The 14,052-nt window shown below is 46.9% G+C and overlaps 1 protein-coding gene across 1 annotated transcript in view; it reads left to right on the forward strand.

Annotated features, from left to right (window-relative positions):
* Nucleotides 1–14,052, forward strand: part of MED14 (mediator complex subunit 14) — a 67,276-nt gene that overhangs the window by 16,853 nt on the left and 36,371 nt on the right. The window contains exons 10-14 of the mRNA XM_045002693.1: nucleotides 1,413–1,524; nucleotides 2,814–2,939; nucleotides 3,708–3,786; nucleotides 11,951–12,110; nucleotides 12,529–12,723. Of these exons, the coding sequence (XP_044858628.1) occupies nucleotides 1,413–1,524; nucleotides 2,814–2,939; nucleotides 3,708–3,786; nucleotides 11,951–12,110; nucleotides 12,529–12,723 (672 nt within the window). The remainder of the gene's footprint in view (nucleotides 1–1,412; nucleotides 1,525–2,813; nucleotides 2,940–3,707; nucleotides 3,787–11,950; nucleotides 12,111–12,528; nucleotides 12,724–14,052) is intronic.

A 14,052-nucleotide genomic window follows, 5' to 3' on the forward strand; every position in this document is an offset into this window, starting at 1 on the left:
TAAGCAATAGAAATAGTTAACTAAGGTTAGTTATATGAACATTCTTACAGTGGGAAATCTTTACAGCACAAAACAAACCTTAACTCTGCCCCTCTAGTAACACTAGAAGTTAACACTAGCCCCGATCTTCCATTCTTTGTTCTCTTCATACCTAAGGCTTAATCCTGTCAGCCCTTTCATTGTAAGGATGAAGGACTCTGCACCCCCCCAGCGTTTTAAGAAGCTTGGACAATAGTACAATAGTTGGCTGATAGCCACTGATATAGTAATGGTACCATGACCTTCCTCCCACTTTCCGGCTTACTTCATAATAGGTGTAAGGAGTTTACGGTGTAATTATACAGGCCCCAAGTCAGAAAAGCACATGCTTAACTTTCAACATGTGTGTAAGTCCCACTGACGTCAGTGGAACTCAAGCATGTGTTTGAGCACCGTTCCTAAAACAGGACTGCAGTTTGTAGAGGTATGTGTGGAGACATTCTCAGTGTATGACTTATCACACACTGGCTCACTTCATCTCACTGTTATAACTTGGTGATCTGAGCCTAGAGAGCTTGTATGCATAGTTACACACTCCCTCTATATTTACTGTTAATTGCATAATAATCACATTGGGTAGATTGACAGTAGGACATCATAGTAATAAGGTCCTAAACAAAACATAAAAATAAAAATATAGATGAATCTATGGAGTCTTAATGGAGAATGATGACTTGAAGTAAGTTGTTTGTCTAAGCAGGCTATTGTACAATATTTGTTGTGGTTTTTGTATGGTTATAGAAGAAACTGGAGTAATCCAATATGTGATTATGAGGAAGGAGTTCCACTGCTATTGGTCACTGAGTTGAGACCCTTTGTTATGGATGGGTAAGATTTGTTTCTGAGAGCTTGTCTTACATGCTATAGTATTAGCAAAAGTGTGAATTTAAACCACTATAGTTATATTGATGTAACCCTGAGTAGACACACTTTTATTCTGGTATAAAGACGGCATTTTTCAGGTTAGTGTCTGTCTCTTTGGAAATGGTTTAAGCTAAGCCAAAAAAAGCCACTCTTACTCCGAAATAAAGTGTTTCCACATGGGCAGTTATACCAGTATAACTTGTGAATCTTTTCTCTGCAGACAAGCCGTAAGTTCTTCTAGTTTTCTCTTCCCCCAATTATCCTTCCAGTGTTAAGTTGCTGCACTAGGGGCAGAGCTAAGGTTATTTTGATGTTATCCAGACATTTCAGTTGTGGGTACAAATTTATGGTATATTAAGAATATATTGAGGTATATTGAGAATTGTACAGTGAACCAATTTAAAATGTTCACTTGTAAAGTTAGGAATTCTTACTCAAATGTATTGCGTGCTCCTCTCATAGTACCTTGATTTTATTTTAAATTTGCTCTTGTAATTTTGTTTCTACAGATTGACCACTTATCAATAGAAAAACTCTTAATAGACAGCGTGCATGCGAGATCTCATCAGAAACTTCAGGAGCTGAAAGCCATCCTTAAGAGCTACAATGTTAATGACAATTGTATGTGTATTTGTTATGACTTTTACATTTAATCTTATTTCTTTTATTGTGCATGAAAATGGTTGTCATCTTTGTCCACCTCACTTCTCGTTCCTTGTTTCTCTGTGCATCTTGCAGCTTAATGACAAGTTTAAAAAAAGTAAAATGTATTCACAAGCTGCAAGATATGGTTTCAAGTCATCATCAGGGCCGGTGCAACCATTTAGGCGACCTAGGCGGTCGCCTAGGGAACTGGGATTTGGGGGGCGCCATTTTCTTTGGCAGCGACCGTGGTGGCCAGGTCTTCGGCCGCCCCGGTCGCCACTGGCATTTAGGCAGAGGGAGCTGGGGCAGGGGAGCGCGGGGAGGGCTGCCTGCAGCAAGTAAGACGGGGGGGAGCTCCCCGCCCCGGCTCACCCCTGCCCCGCCTCCTCCCCGAGCACACCGTGGCTGCTTCACTTCTCCCGCCTCCCAGGCTTGCAGCGCCTAAGCTGATTGGCTCCGCAAGCCTGGGAGGCAGGAGAAGGGAAGCAGCCATGGCGTGCTCGGGGTGCTCATGCTCGGAGCAGGGGTGAGATGGGGCGGGGGGGGGGGTGCCTCAGGGCGGAGGGTTGGGAGCTGCCACAAGGGGGGCACCTCAGGGCGGAGGAGGGTAGCTGCTGCGGGAGGGTGGGGGGCGCAAGGTGGAAGTTTTGCCTAGGGCGTGAAACATCCTTGCACCAGGCCTGGTCATCATACATTGATAACTGCTTCAGAAAGTTTATGTACTTAATGTTTCTAGCAAATATCTAATTTTACATGTAGTACAGAAGCTAAAGTTTGTAGTGCATGATGTTTTGGATGGCGGGGGCTGAAGTCTTCTAGTCTGAAACTTGTTATAGTCAAAAAGAAATACAAGTCCTTTCACTGACTTCAGTAGCCTTTGGATGGAGCACTTAGGCCTGATCCAACTCCTATTGAAACTGATAGCAGTTGGATAGGGTCTTTAATGTTCTTGGTGCATCCTGTTATTAGTAGGTGTTAGGGATTTCTCCCTTAACTATACATTGCTTTTCTGGCTGTTATTCCAACATTAACCTTGTTTCAACATAGGGGCCTTTATCTTGCAACTCCTTACCTGCATGATAAATGTAGTAATGTGTAAATAGTCCTGCTGAATTTGATGGGACTACTTACAAGTGAGGATTACTGATGTTGCATATGGATTGGCAGGATTAGGACCATAGTTTTGGTTGACTGTGGTGGGCCATTGTTTAATTAAGTGGATCAGAATGTCATGTGCAATGTAGTAATTTTTTATATTTATTTAGCGTTCATTGAAACGGCTCTTCCAACTCTTGTTGTTCCAATTTTGGAGCCATGTGGTCGATCAGAATGTCTTCACATTTTTGTAGATCTTCATTCTGGAATGTTCCAACTAATGCTTTATGGAATCGGTAAGTAGGTGAAATAGGCCATACTTAATACTTTATAAAGGCTCTACTCTTGCTTCCTTTATGTGAGTGATTCCACTGACTCCATGGAACTGTGTAGATGAATAAGGCTTACATGAGTGAATGTTGCAGTCTTGGTCTAACATTAGGTATATAAATTTACAAATCCTTAATGTGACTGGATTTGCAATTAATTTAAGATATTCTGAATACTTTATTGTAGAAGGATTAACGCTAAATAGTTAGGCTTTGTTTAAATTGCATGTTTTGTATGATTCATCGTGATTTGGTGGTGCTTTTATTGAATGGAGTGATGTAATGCACATTTTATCTAGAGCTCTATGTAAACACCTGGTGTGACCAGACAGGTTTTAAGACTCTGCTCCTGTATGTGTGTATTCAACACCGTATGCCTAACAAGTTCGGTGACTTAAGCTTCAAATTGTATGAGAAAATAAATTAGTTTTTCTGAACAGTATAATAATTTTTTTGTGCTTGGGTAGTATTTCAAAAGAGTTACTGCTCACTTTTAAGTATATATACAAAAATGTGGTTGTGACTCAAATTAGACAGAAATACAAGAAGTTGTTTCTTACTCAGAGGTCCGAATTTCACTATTTACAAAAGCAGCAGAGAGTCCTGTGGCACCTTATAGACTAACAGACGTATTGGAGCATGAGCTTTCGTGGGTGAATACCCACTTCATCGGATTCACTATTTACAAAGTAGATGTTAGACTTTTTTTTCACTTAAATAATTGCATTTTTATAGACCAGCTGACACTGGATGACATAGAAAAGTCGGTCAATGATGACATGAAACGCATTATCCCTTGGCTTCAACAGCTCAAGTAAGTGATATTGCAATTATTCATTTGACTTACATATTATGTATTATAACATACAAGAATAAGTTATTTAGCATGGTGGGAGACATAGCCTTTCCCTATCCCAAGTAAGTTAAGGTGCTGGCTATCTCCTCTTCCCTCTGCTGGAGTAGACTCCATAGCCCTTTCCTAGCCTATCTTTATCTCACTCTGTCTGTCTGAAAATTCCTCCCCATGTGTGTGTGCGCACAGGGAGCTCCTTTGTAGTTGGCCTTCACAGCATCGTGTGGGTGAAATCTTGTCCCAACTGAAGTCCATGTCAACTCCTATTGACTTCATTAGGGTCAAAATTTCACCGTGCATGCACACATGCACAGCTTCCCCAAATCCTGTTTCCCTCCTCCCCTTTGTAGCAGCAGAGGAAGGAACAGGAGTTGCCCATTGTCAGCATAATGCATTCCACTTCTTATCCAGTTATTTTAGCGCTTCAGTTTTGATCAATTTATACCATTAAGAGATGTTCTAACCCAGCGGTCAGCAACCTTTCAGAAGTGGTGTGCCAAGTCTTCATTTATTCACTCTAATTTAAGGTTTTGCGTACCAGTAATACATTTTAACGTTTTTAGAAGGTCTCTTTCTATAAGTCTATAATATATAACTAAAATATTGTTGTATGTAAAAGAAGGAAGGTTTTTAAAATGTTTAAGAAGCTTTATTTAAAATTAAATTAAAATGCAGAGCCCCCCGAATGGGTGGCCAGGACCCAGGCAGTGTGAGTGCCACTGAAAATCAGCTCGCGTGCCGCAGGTTGCCTACCCCTATTCTAACTTATAGATTTTAGATGTCCTCTGAAGCCCTAAGATTGAGGCATCTAATAATTTTAAGCAAATAATGTATTAACTCAATAAAATATATGTCCTTATGTCCCTAGAGCCTCCCAAGCCTGACTGTAACAAGTAATACAAATACAATTTAAAGCCATGTGAAAACAAAATCCCATCTTCTTCTTCGAGTGCTTGCTCATATCGATTCCAATTAGGTGTGCGCGTGCCACGTGCACGTTTGTCGGAAGATTTTTACCCTAGCAACACTCGGTGGGTCGGCTGGGCGTCCCCTGGAGTGGCGCCGCTATGGCACTGGATATATACCCCTGCCGACCCATCCGCCCCTCAGTTCCTTCTTACTGCCTGTGTCGGTCATTGGAACAGTGGAGCGTGGCTTAGCTGACCTCCACTTCCCTAGCTACTTGTAGTTCTCTTGTTCCTTGTTGTGTATATAGTTAAAAACTTTTTATATAGTTCAACTTAGTTTATCACTTTATAGTATATTTAATAGAATATAGTTAAGAGGGGTTTGGGGAATAGCCCCTTCCCCACACCCGGTGCTGGGGCCCATGCCCGGCTCACTGGGTTTCAAACCGTGCTCGACCTGCCGCAAGCCGATGCTGACAGGAGACCCGCACGACTCCTGTCTGAAGTGCCTCGGGGAATCTCATCTGACAGCTAAGTGCCACATTTGCAAGGCTTTTAAGCCAAGAACAAAAAAGGAGCGGGACGTTAGGCTAAAGCAGCTCCTCATGGAGGCGGCTCTCACCCCTTCGCTTTCGGCACTGAGTGCTGGTCACTCTTCGAGCAGAAGCACCTCCTCGGCACCGGACCGCTCCAGTATGCACCGAGGCCGGCTCGACGCCGCTTCCTCTCCCCAAGGTCGAGAAAGTCTAAGACTCCTGCTGCTTCCGTGCCACCTGCATTGCAGCCAGGAAGCTCGTCCAAGTTGGACCGCCCGTTGCCGACACCCACCGCGGCACTGACAATGTCGGCACCGTCGATTCTGGTCCCACAAGGGCCGTTGAGTCCGGTGCCTGTCAGCTCCCTGGCTAGACCCATGGTAGAGCTTACTATCCCGTCCACGCCGGAAACATTCTCAATGGCGAGGGATCTGATTTCAATGACAGAGTCGACGCTGCCTCCGCCCCCGGCACCGCCGGTGCGGGCGATACAGTCTATAGGCAAGCCGGCCTTGATACAGCCACCCTCTGTCAGTACAGCAGACCGGCACCGTTCAAGATCACGGTCCCACAGACGTTCCAGGTCCCGGCGGCACTCCCGCTCCAGTCGCCGCTCGCAGTCCTTGCACCATTCTCCTCTTTGGCACCGGTCGCACTCGCGGCTCCGGTCGGCATCCCGGTCGCCGGCCTGCTATTCTCGGCACTGCTCCAGCTCCCAGCACCGCTCCAGGCACCGTGACTCCCGTAGCCGCTCCCTACGCCAAGCCTCGAGATCGCGGTCGACCTCCCGGGACCGTTCCGGTCGCAGGTCCCGATCTCGCTCCCGGTACCGGTCTCCGGTGCTGAGTAGAGCTAGGCTAGCTAGAGACAGGGACTCTGCTCAGGGCCTCTCCACTCCTCCATGGCCATCCAGACACGCTTCAGGGTCGTCCCGCGCGGACAGCTATTATGCGCAGGACCGCGAGTCCGATGTGCCCACTGGGGTCTTCCAAGAGGCACAGGCCCAGGACCTAGGCCCACACCAGTGGTCCTTCTGGACGCCTTGGGCGTACCACCAGGCCCAAGGTGCACCAGTAGTCCCGTCCCGCTCGGCACCATCAGAGCACCGGGTGCCAGAGGCGACAATCAGCTGTCCCCCTCCGGCTGGTACGGAGGAAGCTCCAGTCTGCCCACTGGACTCCCTAGTCCCACTGGAGCAGGAGGTTGCTCAGGAGCAAGAGGCCACGCAGGACCCTCTCGTCCCAGGTGTCTCCTCTTCCTCTTCTCCCGACGAGGCGGTGGCAGGGACATCCTCCTCGGGCCCTCCTCCAATCGACCTGAGGGCCCACCAGGACCTCCTCAGGAGGGTAGCACTCAACATGAACCTCCAGGTGGAGGAGGTCCCAGAGGTGGAGGACCTGGTAGTGAGCATTCTGTCGGCGGATGCTCCCACCAGATTCCTCTACCGTTTATTCGTACCATCCAGGCCAATGCCGACACTATATGGCAATCGCCGGCCTCCATCCCACCTACGGCCAGGGGAGTCGAGCATAAATATATGGTGCCCTCTAAGGGGTACGAGTATTTGTATGTCCATCCTCCTCCCTGCTCACTGGTCGTTCAGTCAGTTAATGAGAGGGAACGCCATGGCCAGCAGGCGGCAGCTCCAAAATCGAAGGAGGCTAGGTGAATGGACCTGCTCGGCCGTAAGGTGTACTCAGCGGGTGCCTTACAGCTCCGGGTGGCGAATCAACAAGCCCTCCTCAGCCGCTATAATTACAACACATGGACGGAGGTGGGGAGATTTACGGAACTACTCCCTCAGGATTCTTGCCAGGAGTTCGCGGCCTTCTTGGAGGAAGGAAAAAAGGTGGGCAGAACTTCCCTCCAAGCCTCGCTCGATGCAGCCTACTGAACAGCCAGGACTCTGGCCTCAGGTGTTGCCATGAGGCGTATCTCCTGGCTTCAGGTTTCCAACCTCCCGCCTGAGCTGCAGTACACCATCCAGGACTTGCCGTTCGATGGTAAAGGCCTCTTCTCGGAGAAGACTGACCCTTGGCTGCAAAGCCTGAAGGACAATAGGGTCATAATGCGTTCGCTAGGCATGCACACGCTAGTGACCCAACGCAGGTCCTTCTGCCCCCAACCTCCCAGGCCATACTTTGTGCCTAGAAACAGACAGGACTTTGACAGACGGCGCGGCCGAGGTGGGCGTAGACAACAATCAGGACCCCAAAGGGGCCAAAATCAAGGTCCCTCGAAACCACCACCGGGACCAAAATCTAACTTTTGAAGGTGCGCCCGAGGACGGAATACCAGTTACAGACCAGGATCCTTCTCCCTTCTCCAACCGTCTCTCCTACTTCCTCCTGGCGTGGTCCCAGTTAACCTCGGATCTCTGGGTCCTACGCACGGTGGAATATGGATACCACCTCCAATTTGTTTCAACCCCACCCTCCCACCCCGTCCCTCTTCAGGGACCCCTCTCATGAGCAATTCCTCTTGGAAGAGGTGGGGTTACTCCTCACCATGGGGGCTATAGAGGAGGTGTTGAAGAACGAAAAAGGCAAGGGGTTTTACTCCCGTTATTTCCTAATCCCCAAGTCAAAGGGAGGTCTCAGATCTATCCTAGACCTGCGAGGACTCAACCAGTTTATGATGAAGTTGAAGTTGCGCATGGTATCCCTGGGGACCATTATCCTGTCCTTGGATCCTGGAGATTGGTATGCCGCCCTCGATATGAAGGACGCATATTTTCATATCACCATTTTTCCTCCGCACAGGAGGTACCTCCGCTTCGTAGCCGACCGTCAACACTTCCAGTTCGCAGTCCTGCCCTTCGGCTTTTCCACAGCCCCAAGGGTATTCACGAAGTGCATGGCCGTGGTCGCCGCATGTCTCCGCCGACGTCGGATACACGTTTCCGTATCCGGACGATTGGCTCATCCGGGGGACCTCCGAGACACAAGTCACCCAGCATGTGGGCATCGTCAGGGACCTATTCAATCGTCTAGGCCTGGTGATCAATATAGAGAAGTCCTCTCTGGCTCCCACACAGAGGTTAGACTTCATAGGAGCGACCCTGGACTCCAATCTCGCCAGGGCCTGCTTACCACAGCCGCGGTTCCAGGCAATGGCAACAATCATCCGCGGTCTGCAGAATTTCCCGACGACCACGGTTCGCACTTGTCTCGGTCTCTTGGGTCACATGGCTGCATGCACGTTCGTAACCAAGCACGCCAGGCTCCGCCTCCATCCGTTACAAACTTGGCTCAACTCGGTATACCGCCCGAGCACGGACTCAATAGATACAATAGTCACCATTCCCCCGAGGACTCTAGGCTCTCTAGACTGGTGGCTGACTCCCTCCCTGGTGTGTGCAGGGCTACCGTTCCATCCGCCTCAGCCCTCAGTGTCCCTGATGACGGACGCGTCTTCTCTCGGCTGGGGCGCGCACCTCGGAAGCCTTCGTACACAAGGCCTCTGTTCACCTCAGGATCTGATGCTGCACATAAATGTCCGAGAACTGAGAGCAGTTCTCCTGGCATGCCAGGCGTTCCTGCAACGTTTATGAGGCCGCTGTGTCTCAGTGTTTACGGACAACACAACGGCCATGTACTATATAAACAAACAGGGAGGGACTCGATCTTCCCCTCTTTTCAGGAGACCATCAGACTCTGGGACTTTTGCATAGCCCACTTGATAGACCTGGTAGCGTCCTTTCTCCCGGGGGTTCGGAACTTTCTGGCGGATCGACTGAGCAGGTCATTCCTCTGCCACGAGTGGTCATTATGCCCGGATGTTGTTCATTCGGTTTTCCAGAGGTGAGGATTTCCCCACATAGACCTGTTTGCTTCCCGCGAGAACAGGAAATGCCAGGTGTTCTGCTCCTTCCAAGGCCTCTCACCGGGGTCGTTCTCGGACGCATTCCTGATACCGTGGACAAACCAGCTGCTTTATGCCTTCCCGCCGTTCTCACTGGTTTACAAGGTCCTGCTAAAACTCCGCAGGGACAGAGCGCACCTAATCTTGATCGCTCAAGCGTGGGCCAGGCAGCACTGGTACACCACGTTGCTCGACCTGTCACTAGCCAACCCGATTACCCTGCCACTCCACCCAGACCTCATAACGCAGGACCACTGCAGACTTCGCCACCCAGACCTGCAGGCCCTTCACCTCAAGGCGTGGCTGCTGCATGGCTAAACCAGTCAGAGTTGCGTTGCTCTGCCTCAGTACAGCAAGTACTCCTGGGTAGCAGGAAGCCTTCCACCCGGTCAACGTATCTGGCCAAATGGAAGCGTTTCTCCTGCTGGTGCGGGACACACAGTGTCACCCCCACTGAGGCCTCGATCCCAACCATCTTGGACTATCTCTGGTCTCTCAAACAGGAGGGCCTGGCGGTATCTTCGTTGCGGATGCACTTGGTGGCCATCTCTACCTTCCATCCAGGGGGGAGTGGCCGCTCCATGTTCTCACACCCTATGGTCTCTAGATTTCTCAAGGGCCTGGTGCGCCTATACCCACAAGTACGATGCCCTCATCCCAACATGGGACCTCAACCTGGTTCTAACCAGACTTATGTCTTCCCCCATTTGAGCCGTTGGCAACATGCTCGTTGCTATACCTGTCCTGGAAGACAGCTTTTCTCGTAGCCATTACATCGGCCAGACGAGTTTCCGAGCTTCGTGCTCTAACGGTGCACCCACTGTATACTGTGTTCCACAAGGACAAAGTGCAGTTGGGACCACACCCGGCATTCCTCCCTAAAGTGGTATCGGCATTCCATGTCAACCAGGATATCTTCCTTCCGGTCTTCTTCCCGAAGTCGCACTCATCACGACGGGAGCAACAATTGCACTCCCTGGACGTCCGTAGAGCACTCGCATTTTATATCGAGCGGACAAAATTATTTCGTAAAACGCCCCAGCTCTTCGTCGCAGTGGCAGACCGAATGAAGGGTCTACCTGTCTCATCCCAGAGGATTTCATCGTGGGTAATGGCGTGTATCCGTACTTGTTACGAATTGGCTTATGTACCCTCGAACCACCTCACCGCACACTCTACCAGAGCTCAGGCTTCATCTGCCGCCTTCCTGGCTCGTGTACCTATCCAGGAGATATGTCGGGCAGCTACCTGGTCTTCGGTCCACACCTTTGCTTCACATTATGCTCTGGTTCAACAGTCCAGAGATGATGCAGCCTTTGGCTCAGCAGTTTTGCACTCTGCAACGTCTCACTCCGACCCCACCGCCTAGGTAAGGCTTGGGAATCACCTAATTGGAATCAATATGAGCAAGCACTTGAAGAAGAAAAGACGGTTACTCACCTTTGTAACTGTTGTTCTTCGAGATGTGTTGCTCATATCCATTCCAAACCCGCCCTCCTTCCCCACTGTCGGAGTAGCCGGCAAGAAGGAACTGAGGGGCGGATGGGTCGGCAGGGGTATATATCCGGTGCCATAGTGGCGCCACTCCAGGGGACGCCCAGCCGACCCACCGAGTGTTGCTAGGGTAAAAATCTTCCGACGAACGTGCACGCAGCGCGCGCACACCTAATTGGAATGGATATGAGCAACACATCTCGAAGAACAGTAGTTAAAAGGTGAGTAACCGTCTTTTCTGTCATCCGGGTTCGATCTGTCCGTCCCCCACCCCCGCGCGTGTGCAGCTCCCACAACTCCCAGCACACTTTTGTAAGAGTCATACTCTATTGGCATCCTGGGAAATTATCAACATTCCTGTGTTATAAATTGTGGCCTGTAACTGAAGGCCAAGATAGCATTGCAAACCTTGAGGCAGCTATTCTCTATTCTGTAACAGCCATTAGGACATGGCAGGCTTACCTTTGGGCATTATTGTCCTGACTTGCAGAGGTTCCAAGCACCCAAAACTCCAGCTGGAGACCACAGAAACTGGATGCTCAGTACATCTGAAAATCAAATTATATATCTCTGGCTTATTCTCAGACCTAGCTGTGACTTGTTGTCTTGCCTGTGTGATCAGAATCCAGTTGTAAATATCTCAAATATTCTGACTCCGATTCAGTTTTATATTAGGATAAATGTGCTGTAATATCTTCTATATAGATCAGGCCTTCTTCATCCCTGAAATTTCAGGTTCATATAGTTATGCTAGAAAATAGCAGAAACCCAGAAAGTAACAGAATAGTGCAGTGTCAGTGTCTGTTTAAAAAATTGTGACATGGCTTGCCAGAACACTGAAGTAAGAAGAATTTTTCTCCAGTAAATTTTTGTAATGGGTCACGGTAAAGTTGGAAGGGGCCACATTGTGAACTCACTAAAACCTCCAGGGTTTTCTAAGGTATTCTCTAATTCTGTAATCCTGCAGAAATATTTGCAGCAATGTCTTTTAAAATCTCACTGAATATAGTTCTTAAATGAAAGAACACTTCCCTGTAGTCTCTGAAATCCAAGTGTTGCAGCAATAAGAATCTAAAAGTGAAATACACTATAAATAAATGAAATTGAATTATTACCCAAGCTGATGGAGACAAAATATAAACATAAATAGTGACAAGTAAATCTAATTTTTAAAATTCTATTGGTCTAGGGTAATTAACTTTACATTAACTTCACTTTGTATATAACTTTTAATTTGATAGTGACCCTGTATGACTTACTGTTTTGGAGCATTTTAATACATAAAAACTCAAAGCACTAATTTTCTTTCTTTTTTAATGCAAGGTTTTGGCTTGGACAGCAGCGATGCAAACAGTCTATAAAACATCTGCCTACAGTAACCAGTGAAACATTGCAGCTAGCTAATTATGCTAGCCATCCTGTTGGAAACCTTTCCAAGCACAAACTGTTTATCAAACTCACTCGCCTTCCACAGTATTACATTGTAAGTAATTGAAAAACACTTTTCTGAACTTGGTGCCTGGAGACAAAAGCGTAACAAACACTTTTTTCTTTTTTTTTCTTCTTTTTTTTCCTTTTAAATAGTAAATACAGCATGATAGACTGGCTACCAGTGATGATTGCTTTAAATGTCTAGTCCCCATTTCTCTAGCTCCTAGGGTCTGTCTATTAATAATGGTTTGTCTGAACATAATCTGGTTTTGTTACCAAAATCTGGTCTTTTTATTTCCTAGCAGGCTGGTCTCCCTTCTCTTCCTGAGTTCTTTTCCCTACTATAATACAATCTTTTTAGAAAGAGACAAAACAGTTTTTGGAAGAGGGAAAAAAACCTAATGTAGTTTGTTTATTTTTTTTATTTTGTCAAGGTTCTTCTCAAAATGAATGTTTTGTTTTAAACATAGGTGGTAGAGATGTTTGAAGTTCCTGGCAACCCCACAGAACTGGAGTACAAGAATCATTTTCTCTCTGTGAGCTGTCCTGAAGGAGATGACAGCCCTGCTACTGCACTTTTACTACAGCAATTCAAACCAAACATCGAGGAGTTGGTACTAGACACAAAAAGTGGGAAACAAGCAAAAGGCGGTGCCAAGCGCAAGGTTTGTATTTCCATATGGAAACAAACATTAAACCTGTGTTTGCCCTAAGATTGTGAATAGTGTCTGGTTGTAGGTGAATTATAAGTACCTAATTTGTCCCAGTTCAAAGTTAGATGCAGCTAGTGGGGATAACTGCCAGCTTTAATAATGGTATATTTTGAAATGTTGCGTAGCTCACCTCCGTAACAGTGTCTTAGTGGGTCATAACAGAGAGTGCCAAATTCAGGACAAACCCCTGAGAAATAGAGCAAGCACAACCCAAAACTGGTGGTTATTCTTTTATAAGATATACCAGACCAGCCACAAAAATAAACTCCTATTTCACCACACTGGCTAACAAGAAAACATAAAGGCAGTCTCCTCAGGCATTCCAGTTCTTATATCACCACCAAGAACACTGGATTCAGAGATGAGTGGTTCTTTACAACCGGTCTAATCAAATAATAGGTTCTTCTGATCCCAAAGGACCAGCCACACATCCAGGTCAATATATAACTTAGATCTTACCCAAAAATCACGCTGATGCCAATCCTTTAGTATCTAAAATCTAAAGGTTTATTCATAGAAAGAAAGGTGAGAGTTAAAATTGGTTAAAGGACTAAAGTACATACAGTAATGGCAAAGTTCTTGGTTCAGGCTTGTAGTAGTGATGGAGTAAATTGCTGGCTTAAGTCAAGTCTCTGGAACACATCCACAGCTTAGATGGGTCTTTCAGTCCTTTGTTCAGAGCTTCAGTTTGTAGCAAAATTCCTCCAGAGGTAAGAAGCAGGATTGAATACCAAATGGAGTTGTTTCCAGGGCCTTTTATAGCTTTTGCCATGTTGAAGACATCCCATTGTTCTTACTGTGGAAAATCATAGCAATAAGATGGAGTTTGGAGTCACATGGGCAAGTCACATGTCCATGCATTTTGCCTAGTCACAGCATGAAATTTCATTAAGTGTAGATGGGTGTCTCCTATGGTCCATTGTTAGTTAAATGTTCTTTTGATGGGTTACTCAATTTGAATAGTCCCTCTAAGATGTGTTGGCTAATTACTTTGTGGGCGTTAGCCCAGGAGCAAATGTTTGAAATCCAGTTATAGAGCCAGTACTTAGAACTTCACATACAAAAATGATAAATGCATACAGATAGCATAATTAGACCTAGCAAATCATAACCTTTTCATAGACCCCTCACTCAACAACCATTGTACAAGATTTGCTGCAAATATATAACTGGTAGCAACAATGATCTAGATGGTCATATTTTAATCAGATAACGTCACCTCTCTTCTACATGAGGAAATGAAGCAGAATTGCTATTGTGTAATAAGCTACTCTGCAATAG

Source organism: Mauremys mutica, chromosome 1 (genome assembly GCF_020497125.1).
Source record: "Mauremys mutica isolate MM-2020 ecotype Southern chromosome 1, ASM2049712v1, whole genome shotgun sequence".
NCBI classification, from domain to species: domain Eukaryota; kingdom Metazoa; phylum Chordata; order Testudines; family Geoemydidae; genus Mauremys; species Mauremys mutica.